This window comes from Coturnix japonica, chromosome 10 (assembly GCF_001577835.2).
Source record: "Coturnix japonica isolate 7356 chromosome 10, Coturnix japonica 2.1, whole genome shotgun sequence".
Taxonomy (NCBI): domain Eukaryota; kingdom Metazoa; phylum Chordata; class Aves; order Galliformes; family Phasianidae; genus Coturnix; species Coturnix japonica.
Genome location: NC_029525.1, coordinates 3,436,358 through 3,450,280, shown reverse-complemented (window position 1 = coordinate 3,450,280; position 13,923 = coordinate 3,436,358). Strand labels below are relative to the sequence as shown.

Sequence of the window (13,923 nt, the reverse complement as noted above, 5' to 3'; positions counted from 1 at the left end):
TTTTAAGTGGGGGAAGGATGGCAATGGCTCATTTCTTAGTTTAGATAACTGAAAGCGAGTGAAGACTAAAATGGTTGTCTTAAACCAATCTTTTAGTTTCCTAATGTGTGTTTCTTAAGGTGGCAGTACTGGAATTTAATACTTAGCTGAAGCATACCCCACAACAACAGTCTGTCCCTCTGCTACACTGGGTGACATTGAAAAGACATGTCACTGGCTTATTGTGCAATTAATATTCAGACAGACATTTTACCTAAGTGCAATTAGAGCTCTTGTTTAACTTGTCTTGTAGATGAAGCACGTTCTCAAAAGGATTTCTGCTTTTCTCCAGACATGCTTTGGTTTTCTATGGTGGTGGCAGCCAATGGGAGTGCTAACTTGGACACATTCCTCTTTTTGCCATTCTAGCTACTGCCTCCCTCCCTCCTTCATTATTTTCATTTCTTTATTATATGCTGTTTAAAGTGGGGGTTTGACAGTTGATAGTTTCTTTACAGTGTGGCCAGATTTTCTTCCAGAGTTAAACTGTTCTATCCAGCTGCTAACCCTGTCTCACTTCTTACCAAGACAGAGGAACTTGACTGACTTGCATCTTGCTCAAAATATAATGCTATCATTTTAAGGCTTGTCATTTTTTAATTGTTAATCACTATCTGGCTTTTGATACATTGTCATGAGTGAGCACTGGCACAGTGACTTATATTAGCTATCCACGTAGCTGTTGATGAGCATAATATTGAGAAACATGTTTTTTTCCTTTTCTACTTTTCCACACCCTTGTCTGCTTCCTCCTTTTTGCTGCAGGGAAAATATCCTGAAGACAGCCAAAGCCTTAGTCGAAGATACAAAATTGTTGGTTTCTGGTGCTGCTTCAAGTCAGGACAAACTGGCTCAAGCGGCTCAGTCATCAGCTAACACCATCACCCAGCTTGCTGAGGTGGTAAAATTGGGAGCAGCTAGCTTGGGGTCAGATGATCCTGAAACACAGGTGAGATAATCTTAAGGGTTTTCTGATACTCTTAAAGAAACCAGAGGAATTTACAGGAGCTGAAAAAGAGGCTAGAGAAGGTTTTTGTTTGGTAAGACCTTGTGAGATTAGTACTTTAAATCAGAACTGAATGGTTCATCTCTTTGGGGACTTTACCGGATCAGTCATTGCACATGTTTTAGAATACAATACAACAAACATGGAACAGAAATAGACAAGCTCCTGTATAACATTTTTGCTTTTATTCCATTGATGTCTTCCTGCTCAAATACTTTTCACAAAATTGTATTAAGTTGTGATGAGAATCCGGACTTACCTCATTTTATTTTAGATGTATATGCTTCACCTCAAGGCTCTATACTGATCTGACAGCTGGGATGGGCGATGTATGTTTCTTGCATGGGCTAACAAGCTCTCAGCATTCTGTAGCTGTGTCTGTGTTTTTAATTTAATGCGGTAATTTAAGCCTTCAGTGTGGCTTATCTCAAATAAGGCTCTGAAAGGGTCATGTGTTCAGTCTTGACTTCAATGATGGAGGAAACTTCTAAGATTCACCTGTCTAGAAAAACTGTCAGAATTGCTTGTTTTTAACAGAAGAATTTCCTTAAACTAACATTTACAGACATAAAAGTTTTATCTCACATTGTTTTTCTGTGTAAAAGCTGAGGATACAGTACTTAGAATAAACTGCTATTACTTACAAGTAGGTATTTTTTGGAGCAATTTTATATTACCAGCTGGAAATTGTCCTAAATGGAGCATTTTTAATAAATGCTGTAATGGCATTGTGTGCTACAGTTTTCTATATAGGCAAAGCTGACTTTACCTGACATGACAGTTTCAGTCACCTTATCGTGCTAGTTGCCATATAGTGTGGTTGGCTGGGAAACAGCAAATCACACTGACATGTCTTATGCCACAGGTTCTTTATATTTCCATGGCCGTAAAGCATCTGAGCTACCAAAAGCTAATAAGCTTTTCAGGAGTATCAAGGACTTTATTTGTATACAAATTACAGTGAACAAAATCAGGCAGAAATGAAGCTGTGTTCATATTCTATGTACTGCTAAGAAAATGCAGGTATTGAGAACTGTTTGTTCCACTTTTTTTTCCCCTGAGCTTTTTTACTTTCATGTGTTATTTTTTCTTAAAACAAACAACTTCTCTGGAATCTCAAAAAATACTTAGAACATCTGATTTCCTGTTGGCGAAAAGGACAAATTTGTAGGCGTTGTTGAAATAGTACCCTAAAATAATAGGCAAGGTTGTTGTGGTATCTATGTATTGTCTGGGAGTTCTTCATCGTACTTTCATCCATTTCTTGATGGAGCCTTACGTCTGCATCTCATTCCTTTAGGTTGTCCTGATCAATGCTATCAAGGACGTTGCAAAAGCCCTTTCTGACCTCATTGGTGCTACAAAAGGAGCTGCGAGCAAGCCAGCAGATGACCCATCCATGTACCAGCTGAAGGGGGCTGCCAAGGTTGTTCTTACTTTTTATTTGCTTGTTCTTACTTTTTATTTGCAAGTATCAGGTCCAGTCATGCTTCCTAGACAGCTTAACTTGGGATTTCAGCAATTTCTGGTTCCTTGAGGTGTTTCAGTAGCATCCTGGGATGCATATGAAAGTAAGAAGATACTACTGAGTTGCCACGAAGTCCTGTCAGTCTTTGTGGGCTGTCAGATGTCTTTTGTGTTTTTGATGGAAGAACTGTAATCTTTCTAAACAGAAACTTACATTTTTTGCAATCCCTAAAGGGCCAGTTCTCATACCATTACAGACTACAATTCATCCAATAAAGACTGTTACCAGTCCTGGAATCTGGCTGATGACATGTTCAAGATGTGAGTTTGTTATCCTCCTTGTTTAGGCCTTGCAGCTTTGAGGGTTGAGTAGCACAACACCAAAAACCTTATGGTGAGACATTATGCTTATGAGGACAAATGATCCCTCTCTCCTAGGTGTTTCCCGGAAGTACATACATGTAAAAGCTCAAAAAGTGCTCAGATTCCATGATTTTTGTGCTACGTTTTTGTTGTACCTGAGATATATTTTGGCATTTGCCTCAAAGATCTTAAAACTATCATACAAATTATTTCCAGATGTGGAGATTGAGACGATATTACTTCTGCTTCTGTATTATGGTAGTGTTTTGGGAGCTTTTTGCTTTGCTACACAGTCTTCAATCTCCCGTCTTTTCTTTACCTGTGAGACCTGTGCTCTGTTCCTTTCAGAGATGATGAATGAGAGCAGTGTACTATAGAGGTACAACTTGAAAATGACCCATCCAGTCAAGAAAAGTGGTTTCTTAGCTCTTCCTTCTCTGAAGAGCTCTCTGTGTTTTGAATTCCAGTTGTCAAGAAGCTGGCCTTTCTGTTCCGTCTTAATTCCCAAGAATTCAGATGTGTTAGTTAGGTACCATTTGTATGTCAGAGTACTGGTGTATAGGAAAGACGATGACTATTAGGTTATTCTCTGTATTATGACTATTAAAGTTATTCTCTGTATTATGATTATTAAGTTTCTCATCAGAGCAGCAACTGCAGTATCATTCTGCAATAAGACATGCTACGTTTCTGCAACTTATAGGGAGCTCTCATAAGCTGACCAACAGGAGAGTCGATATTTATTCCCATAATAAGTACAGTTCATGATGTTTTTTAGGACCTTTTAGAAGTAATAAGACACCTATATTAATTTGTCTTGATTCATACCATGCCATCTCTGTAAGATTGGAGGAATAAATCGTGCATCTTTTCTTCACTTCTCTGTTTTTCAGGTGATGGTAACAAATGTCACATCACTTTTAAAGACTGTTAAAGCAGTAGAAGATGAGGCAACTCGAGGGACAAGAGCTCTTGAGGCCACAATTGAGTACATCAAACAGGAACTCACGGTAAAGAATAAAATAACCATGCATAGCAGCTTTTGAACGTAAACTCTTAACATCACCCCATGCACAAGGTGTCTTCAAGCACTGCAGAGAACTGAATGCAGTTTGATTACCTCCATCCATTGTGTGTCATCTCTGAAAGTACAATTATGTGCTTCTTCAGCCTGTCTGCTTTGAGATGTTAATGGTCTCCACTGTGAGATTTGAGATGCTACTGTCACATAAAAATCTGGAAGCAACTTTGTTGTTTAGACATTAAGCTTTCACTGCAGGCTTTATTTTCTAAGTCAAATGTTGTTTGCTTTTGATTGGTCTTCGCTTTCATAATGTCTCTTTACCATCAAAGCCTGCAGTTTAATCTTATTTCAGTCTTTCCTTTATTAAGAAATGATATTATTAGTGATAAATAGCCTGGTATTTCATATCTCATGAGAAGGAATTGACAGTACCTTCCGAATGAGGCATTAGATCATGACAGTTAGTTTCCTTACTCTAAGATTTGATAGTTTAACTAATAGCTGCATCTTTCAATTACTCTTCCACTAGTACACTTATCAATGATATAAATTAATACTTGTTTCTTTGTGAAGAAGGCTCTTCTTCATTCCCTCTCCTTGATTAAAATCCATTTAAAAATATCTATGAACATACCTATTTGTAATAAAATATCTATAGACAATGTCTTCATTGGGAAATACTTCATTGTATGGTGTGTGCATTAACAGTACTTACAGTGTAACTGCACCTGGCATAGAATTGTCTTCTTAGGGGCTCTCTGGAAAGTATCTGTTTTTCACAGTGCTCTTTTAAGCAAGAAAGTGATCTTTCCTAGGGAAAAGGGGAAAGGAAAACAAAAAGAAACTATACATTTTTGTATACCTGTTGGGAATTCAGATATTTTCAGCAGGTTGTAAAAGCTCCTGGTATAGCATCTGATCTGGAATGCACAATTGCAATAATTAACCAGCAGTCCTGGCTAACCAGAGAGATTCATTCTGACTGGAGGTTAGTGAATGTGTCTGCAATCTAGACTAGGGGCAAGAAGGGTAACTCAGGATTACAGAAATGCCAGTCTGATTCCAGGGCATTTTATGGGGCAAGTCATCTTGAATGTCATCATATCTCGAGGAGCTTTTCTAACCAAGGTGATTCTGTAATTGGTAGCATGTGCCACTGTCATGTATCCTTACAAAAATCTGGATGGCTAAAAGCAGAACACCATTCCTTCGCATAAATTCTGAAACACACTCAGGTCTATATTTGAAACATTATCATGTGTGTTTTGTCAATCTAGTTGGTATCTCTTTGAAATATTCTTCTTCCTCCTTTTCCTTTTGTCAGCATTGCTAAGGAATGGGCCTATGGTAGTGCTGTTGTCATCTCTTTTGTGGGGAGAAAAGCGGAGTGCTGGGAGGGTATAGAGAGGAAACAAGAATGGCACGTATGTGCTTGGGAAAGTGTTTCAAACTTGACCTGGAACTCCAGGGACTGAATCTGAAAAACACTGAGTGATGTCATCCACATATTTGATTAGACTGTTCTAACATTACTTCCATTTCTGGAGAAAGAAAGTGAAAAGCTGATTGACCAGGAGCATGGGATAGACCAAGTTAAGTGGTTGTCAGGACATTTGGGTTCTGTAACTTCTAGCATGCTTAAGATGAAGAGGTAGTCCCAGAGCATTGTTTGCAATGCATGTAGCAGAGAAAACATCTCTTGTGTAATCAGAATTGCTGCTGCAGAGTAAAAGAATGGCAAGCAAATGAAGTAAAACTTGGAATTGTGAAATATGAGCTCAAAGTGAGGTTACCCATCTTTTATTATCTATATCATAAAACTGTGAATGTATTCTTCCATTCATAGGTGTCGTGTGTCATCATAATTTAAACTATTTTCATACAAGTCCTTATGAAAAATTGGACTTTTATGATTCTAATGGAGACCAATTGTACAGTAAGAGAAAATACAATTTTTTATCTTTTCTCCACCTCCATTTTTTAAAGGGATATTTGAATATTTTAGCCATGTCCTTTGGCCATCCTGCACTGTGCTAGTTTGGGCAGCAAGGGCTCAGTAGTTGTTTCTCTGTGTTGTCTGTAGGTAAGCAGGCTTATCAGGACCAGGCTCACAGCGAATGAGAATGATATTGAAGTACTCTGAATATGTTTCTAATTTCCTACTAATAGAAGTCTGCATCCAGTTGCTGTCTCTTTTTCACGTTTTGTGTTGTTATGATTTGACTTGATGGGTGGGTATTGAGCTTTCCTCCTGCTTTCACTTAAAGGTGTTTCAGTCAAATGAGGTTCCAGAAAAGACATCATCACCTGAAGAATCGATCCGGATGACGAAAGGAATCACCATGGCAACAGCCAAAGCTGTGGCAGCTGGGAACTCCTGCAGACAGGAGGATGTGATTGCTACAGCAAATCTGAGCCGCAAAGCAGTAGCTGACATGCTAACAGCTTGTAAGGTAAAGAATTGCTTCCATGTCTAAGGCTGATTTTTTTTTTTCCCCTCTATTTTATTCTTCTCCCGCTTTGTACATCTCTTTAATTTACAGGTTTGGTCCTGTTTTCTTTTTGTTAGTGTTTTACTTTCTAGATGGGAAAGTTGATAGTTGTAATAACTGTAAGGTGATGCGGTAACGTCTCTATCAGGGGATTTTTCTGTGCTAAGAAAAACCAAAAACACTAATGATCACTGTTTTATTTTTACGAAGGCAGGGTTGGAAATGACTGGAATTTTCATTGTTCTCAGTCTTCTATTTTAGTGGAAGACAAGCTGTGAATACAAATGGTAGCATATAAGAATAATTCTGTGGTCAGAAATATGATTCCCATACTTCTAGGAATCCATGGGTGGAAGGAGCCATTCAGGTCTCTTTACTCCTAACTAAACTCCTTTACTCTCTCTCTTTCTCCTTTACTCTCTTTACTCCTTTACTCTCTAACTGAATCTATTGGTTTGCTCCATTTTTTCCATGCTTTACAAAAAGACATTTTGAATTTGCACCGAAAATATTGATCCCCTGTTTTCTAAACTTACTTGAACTAGACAACTTTCAGAAGCAGATCTGCAGAATGTGGAGAAGGAGAGGCCATGTATATGTTGTCTAAATGATGCAATAGTCGCTTATATTTTCTACGATCATGAAAAGGATTTAAACATAAATTTATAATATTGGGATTATGAAGACCTTACGAAGCATCTCATTCTTTTTTGCCTAAAGAAACAAAAGTGTCTTTGTAAATTGTTTGTTTACCTTGCATTTACCTTTATGGAAGCTGGCAGGGAAATGATAGTGCTCTGACTTGTGGGATTTTTATTTCATCACATCTTTCATCACAATAGTAAAAACCTGAAACTTAAGGGAATTTTCACCTATGTATCACTAGGGGAGCAATTAGTCATTGGGACAAGAACCTGATTTCTATCTTAATTTCCATCTATGGAGGTTTTCAAGACCCAGTTGGAGAAGATCTAAGCAGTCTGGTCTGGATTTAATAAAGAACCTGCAGAAGGAGGTTGGGCTAAAGGTATTCTCAGAATTCCTTCCAGCAGCTCTGAGTTTTTGATTCTGTGGTTGTTTTGGTACATTGTACTCCACAAGAACTGATGGTCTCAGAGCTGTTGAATGGGAGGCAGTGCTGCCTCAGTGTTTTGAAAGCATAGAGAAAAGGAGGGTTGGTAACAGAGAGAAGCCTTGGCATAAGGAAATATGTTTCTTAGATCTTTGGAAACATTTTTCAGTTTAAGATGCTTTGGCAGTCCTGGTGTGCAGGTCTGGGGAAGTAACAATTTCTCTTACAAGTCCTGCCTGGTCTAGTGAGACTTCTGTTAGTGTGTCTCAAGATTCCAGGTATATCTTTAGAAAATTGCAAAGTAAATGGCTTAAGATTCCGAGAACCTTGAAAGTGCTTCCAGTAATACTCTGACATCAGACTTGGTTACGTATGTAAAGCACAAAACAAAGTTTATTTAAGTGTTCAAGAAGCATTTTAAGATGTTTACAGTATCTTCATACGGATCACTGGGGAAGCCTTCTGTTCTATTTTGAAAATGAACTGTTTGAACTAAGCTGAACATGGGGAATCCCATCTTGTTAACTCCTTTTCCTTCTTGTTGTTTATTGACAAGATGAGAAGTTGATGGTGACAGATCATCTGTTCTGTATGCTGTGCTCTGCTGATCTTGAACTTCCCAGCAGAGGGTGCCCGTAGACAAGTTGCAGGCCCAGCTCACAAGAGCACTTGTTCTGAACGTGTAGGGTTGCAGAGAATACTCAAAATACACAAGCAGTGAGATAATGTCCAGTCCTAATCAAAGACAGAAGGTTGCACAGGTGGGTGGTGGTGTTCCGTGAGAGGAAATGCTAATTCTTAGTTTATTTAGGAAGTTTTACCTGTCAACAGTCAGCACTCACCTTCAGTACAAGGGTTCTTAATGACATAGAATTTTATTTTAGAAAGTAAAAGGCTTTTAGAAAACCCCAGGCTGGTACTTGACCTCTGATTGGTACAAGTGTTCTTTATCCAGCCCTGTGCTTTCAAGTCTGAACCAGATGACCATTTCCATTTTATTTCCTTCAAGACTGACTGCGGAAGCTCAAAATAGAGTTTTAGCACATTTCTAACATGAAAGATGTAAAAATCCATTTTTGAGTTGCAAAACTACACTTGGGGTTTTTATTTTTGTTGATACAAGGAGACAGGAAAAGCCACAGTGGCACAAACCTTGCACTGCAGTGCATACAGCCCAAGAGCTCATTCCAGTCCCAAAATATTTTCCAAGATAAATATTTTCATTAGAACACATCATAAATTCTCCTGTTTTCGGAGTGCTCTTCAGAGCATTTTCTATTTGTTTTTCACTGATAAAAGAAGTAGGATGACTGCTGACAACCCTTAAGGAAGAACACTAAGAAAGATTACTGATGAATTTGTGCTACTAATAAGAAATGTATTTTCAGTGTTGTTCTCAGAACTTCTTTGAGCCCAGTTTGCTTGTGCATCTATAATAGAAATGTCTGGCTCTCAAGTTTAGATGTCTTCTGCATTTTAGGAGAAATCTCCTCCCTTCTCTTCCCCTAATCTCCTCGTGTAGACGTCTTCTGCTTGGGGCACTTTTGGGGTACTGATGTTGTTTTGCCTCCTCAGCAAGCATCGTATCACCAGGAGGTGAGTGAAGAAGTCCGAGAGAGAGCCCTGCGCTTTGGAACAGAATGTACACTGGGATACCTGGAACTCTTGGAACATGTTCTCCTGGTAAGCAGGAGCCTGCATGCGCGTGCTGGATCCTTCCAAAAAGAATAATCTCTCATTCTGTAGTGGCTGTTAGTAACATATTTTATGAACAGTTTTGTTATTTGGAAAAAACAACCTAGAGCAAACTCAGCACTTTAGCTCAAGACAGGAGACAGAAGGGTGTCTGGAAGCACTAAATGGGGTTGAACTCTGAAGCAGATGTGGTGGTTGTAAGGGTGCTGATCTAGAAATGGTCCCCAGAAAAGAAAATAAGATATTTCAGTATTCTTTTAAGTCTAAGCATTAGATGTATTAAACAATCTCTAGTTCTCCAGACCAAAGATGTTATGAAAACTTTGCGAAAGCACTATTCCATGTCTTTTGCAGATTCCAGGAAAATAAGAGGCACTTACCAATGTCATCCCAAAATCCCAACCATGTAGCACCATCTCACAGAGTTTTCCAACTCATACCAGATGTGACGCACCCAAAACTCTGAAAAAAAAGATTGCCACTTAAATCCAAACACATGCATCTTGTATTGATTTGTTTTTTCTTGGCAATAAGTAATTATCAAATAACATATTGCACTTCTGTTGCTATTACAACTCTAGAAAGCAATAATCTCTGTTAGAACAAAGAATTTTGAGATATTGAAGTTTCTGGAGGTTATTTGAATCTGCCACATGAACTGCAAAAGATTTCTTTTAAATGACTTTAAGCAGACATATTAAAATATATGAAACTGCAATTTGCAACTGTGGATTAGCAAATACAAGCCTCGCTTACTGCTGAGAATGTCATGTCTAATCAATTACATCAACTTGTTGAAGTATGCGGAGCGCAGACATGAAGCCACAGTTATGTTTATGCTTGCCACTAGCAATGAAAGTCATTCAGGAAAGACTGACTTTATTACTGTAGCTCCCAGAGCTGCATAGCACTATGTAATTTAACATTAGATATGTGGTGTATTTTTAGTTTTGAAGTACTTTAAGGAATCTTTCAGATTGGGTCTTCTGCTGGTCACAGCAATGTTTCAAACTGAATACAAGAATAGGTCAAAGACTTCTGACAATTTTTGCTTATTTTATTTCTCGTTCTTCTCCACATTCTGTTCTGTTCTACAAGACCTTGCTTATCTTAAGCCTCTTTACTTTCTTTAGAGTAAAACTCAGATTGTTGTCCCCTCCCAAACTCTTGCAATCTTAGAAAAGTGACCTTGACCCAAACTACAACCAAAATTGAAGAGAAAAATGCATGCTTGGAAAAAAAGATGGGTAGAATGGTAACTTCATCTTGACTGCTTGCATAAGCCTGTCTAGAATTAGTTATATTCACACATAATGCATCTGTGTTTGTCTTCATAAATGAAGTAGGAGCTGTAATGTATATGAAAAGCAAAAAAAAAACAACAACCCTTTTCATAGAAGCCAAGTAAATAGCCAGATTTTAGATCTAAGGGCTTTTGCCCTCTTTCCCCTGAGTTCTAATTGTTGGAGCTGTGACAAAGATGCAGTCTGGATGTGATCCAGGTGATTTACAGTGATTTACTGTAAAAAAGAGGATTATGCTTTAGAATCATAGGATCCTTGGAGTTTGAAGGGACCTCTGAAGGCCGTGTAGTCCAACTCCCCTGTAGTTAGTGTTCTGGGAACATTCCAATATTCCTGGAGCCCTTACTAATATCTATTATTATGTTTTATCTTTTTCTCTAGATCCTTCAAAAACCAACTCCAGAGCTAAAGCATCAGTTGGCTGCTTTCTCCAAGCGGGTTGCCAGTGCTGTTACAGAGCTTATTCAGTCAGCAGAAGCTATGAAGGGTGAGTTGGATAGCCTGGTTACTGGCACAATGTGCTTTTTGCTCCAGAAATGATCATCTTCCTTTTTATTTTTTAAACCAAAACAAAAAATTAACAAAGACCCTTTTAAATCTGTTCTAAGTGTCTTAGTAACATTTAATTTCTATGCCAGTATTCACACGTGTACATGTCACTAACATCATTAATATGATCTTAGTGATGACACTTCACGTTAGTTTACTATTAGAGGGAGCAGTGATTTTTTGTACACATGTAGCAAGGAACAAACTTATTGAAGCTCAGAGTATGAATAATGTACATGACCCTGCCAGTAAAGTTTTAATGATTAATTTGCATTTCCTGTAGCACATATAATCTGTGCAAAAATAGTCACAGTGTTTGCAATGGCAGTTCGACCCTGCTCCCCTTCATATACTTCATGCTAAATCATCTATAAAGCATGCGGCCTTTGAAGGTAGAACCGTCAAGCGTAGCACTCAAGAGCCACAGTAGCAGAAAACGAAATTGAATAGAATTTTTACTGAACTGGTAGTTGGACTGTAATTGAACGGCTGGTTCCTCTCCCTACACTCTTATTTGTTCTGGCGATCTAAATCCTAATACAAGATTAAAAAGGTATACAAGCATCCTAATTTCATAGTTTGTTGAATGTTACAGGGAAATACTTTGAATGAAACAGTGTAATCATATTTTTTTCCATCCTGCTTTCCCAGAAAGGTTTTTGGTAAATTTATGCAATCTTTCTTTCCTAAGATGCACCAGAGAATCTTAGGGTCACCAGGATGATCAGAGGGCCGGAGTACCTCTGCTATGAGGAAGGGTTGAGGGAACTGAGCTTGTTTAGCTTAGAGAAAAGAAAGCTTGGGGAGACCTCAGCAGGAGGGGGGAATGCCTGTTTATGAAGGTAGACAAGAGGGAATTATTTTAAACTGAGACAGGGGAGGTTTAGATTGGATCTTAGGAGGAATTTTTTCACATAGAGTGTAGTGATGCACTGGAACAGGTTGCCCAAGGAGGCTGTGGATGCCCCACCCATCCCTGCAGGATTCAAGGCCAGGCTGGATGTGGCTCTGGGCAGCCTGGGCTACTGGTTGGTGACCCTGCACACAGCAGGGGGTTGGAGCTGGATGAACATTATGGTCCTTTTCAACCCAGGCCATTCTGTGATTCTGTGGACGCTGCAATTGTTCATGTCACATTCTCTGCAGTATATACTCTATGATTTCCTCAGTTAACTGTTGCTTGAATGAATACACGTTCCTTGGAATGTGATACTTGTCATAAGAAATCGATTATGAATTCACATTTATGTTTTGTCATTCCTCTAGGTTTTCATTGTTATACTCTGTTCCATGTAACAGTCCCCTTCATTGTGCTTTTTTCCTCTTTATGTAAATTTATTGAACACTTCACCCTTTTTCTGCACTCTTCCATATGATTGGAGATTTCTTTTTTCATTTACTAATAAGTCAAGCCAATATCAGATTTTTCCCATTCTCCAGCTAGTTTTAAGGAATCTTGTCTTTATTTTTGGAGACATCTTTATCCAGTATTTTCTGGATCTTTAATTCATGTTCATTAAAACTGAACCTGTTCTTCTTTTTTTAATTCCTTTTTTTACATATTGCCTGGAGGTTTTTTTTTCTTCACTTCAGAAGTTTTTTCATTTAAAGTAAAATCTGTTTTGACCGTTCCTAGGTAACTTTTAATGATGCATGATAGAATTATCTCCTAACTGACTTCATTGTAAATGTTTTCACCTTTGTTAAATACCTTTTTGTTTGGTTGGTTGGTTTTGGGGTTTTTTTTAGAGGAATTCCTGTGCTTTGTGAGTTTGGGTTTGTCTGTATTTCTGTATGCTGCCTCTAACAAAACATCCCATTTCTCCTCTGCTTTTGTGGCCAAAGTTAGGGTTTAATAAATAATTGCTTTTTGTTGTGCACCAACTGAACAGAGAAATTTTCTCAGGTAATGTTCTGGTGTTTTATATTTTATATGTGTGTGTATATTTATTTGTGTATGTACATACAGGGGGGTGGGGGAGAGAGAGAGTACGAGCAACATGAGATGTAGCTCTCCAGGATTATAAAGCCATGTATTTTAAACTTCTCCCAGCACATCATAAATCACAACAGGTCATTTTGTAGTCCCCTGTGATTCAATGATCAGTGAGGTAGAAACTGCCTTATTTTGTACTCAATGTGAACCCATAAGCATTCAAGTGTCTTTGTATATTTGTTTAACTTTTGATGAATCAGAAGCAGGTTATGTTATTCTTGATGCAAAGTGCCAGTATCTACTGGAAGGCCTGCGATGCCACTTTCTCCTCCTGCTGTTTCTGAACTCAGAAGTTTTGTTTCTACTTTCTTTCTCTTCCCCCAAGCTGATGTTACTTTTGACTGTTTCATTGCTTCCCTCAGTGAAGAACATAGATGCTTTCTATATCTTGTCATTGGAGAATAATATTATGAAATTGAAAGTAAGAACTGAGAATTTGCAAATATTTAAGGTGATCTCCAGCCAAGTACTCATTTCGTAGGCCTGCAGAATTTCTCTTAGCTAAGTGTAATGCCAAAAACTCAACAGCAAAGATGACCCTTCTGAATGTGTTACAGAATCTGCTATTGGCCGGTTTTACAACACGTTAGAAACAGAGTGTCAAAACCCACATTTTCATCATTCACTACTTGCTTCATCTCTATCCAGTGCCAAAGAAGAGACTCTGAAGAGTGCTGTGCCTGACTGGCTGCTGTCTGTAACATGTCATCTTTACCACTCTCTTAGAATTCTCACTGTACCTTACAGATTTGGTCAAGGACTTACAGCCCAGATAACTGGAAGCTGAGTGATAGTTCTGTTCCCAGCTGCTTTGATTATGCGGTTCTTAAATTATTTTCATAACAGAATATTCCTGCTAAATACCTTTTTTTAAACAATATTACACTCAGCATAAGTTATAGCATTTAGTTCCATT

The 13,923-nt window shown here is 38.3% G+C and overlaps 1 protein-coding gene across 7 annotated transcripts in view; it reads left to right on the top strand.

Moving 5' to 3' along the window:
* TLN2 (talin 2) overlaps nt 1-13,923 on the top strand; it is a 133,664-nt gene that overhangs the window by 105,632 nt on the left and 14,109 nt on the right. For all 7 annotated transcript variants that reach the window (XM_015872273.2, XM_032446827.1, XM_032446826.1 and 4 more), the window contains 6 exons: nt 805-988; nt 2,346-2,471; nt 3,769-3,885; nt 6,167-6,352; nt 9,039-9,146; nt 10,844-10,949. In XM_015872273.2, the coding sequence (XP_015727759.1) occupies nt 805-988; nt 2,346-2,471; nt 3,769-3,885; nt 6,167-6,352; nt 9,039-9,146; nt 10,844-10,949 (827 nt within the window). The remainder of the gene's footprint in view (nt 1-804; nt 989-2,345; nt 2,472-3,768; nt 3,886-6,166; nt 6,353-9,038; nt 9,147-10,843; nt 10,950-13,923) is intronic.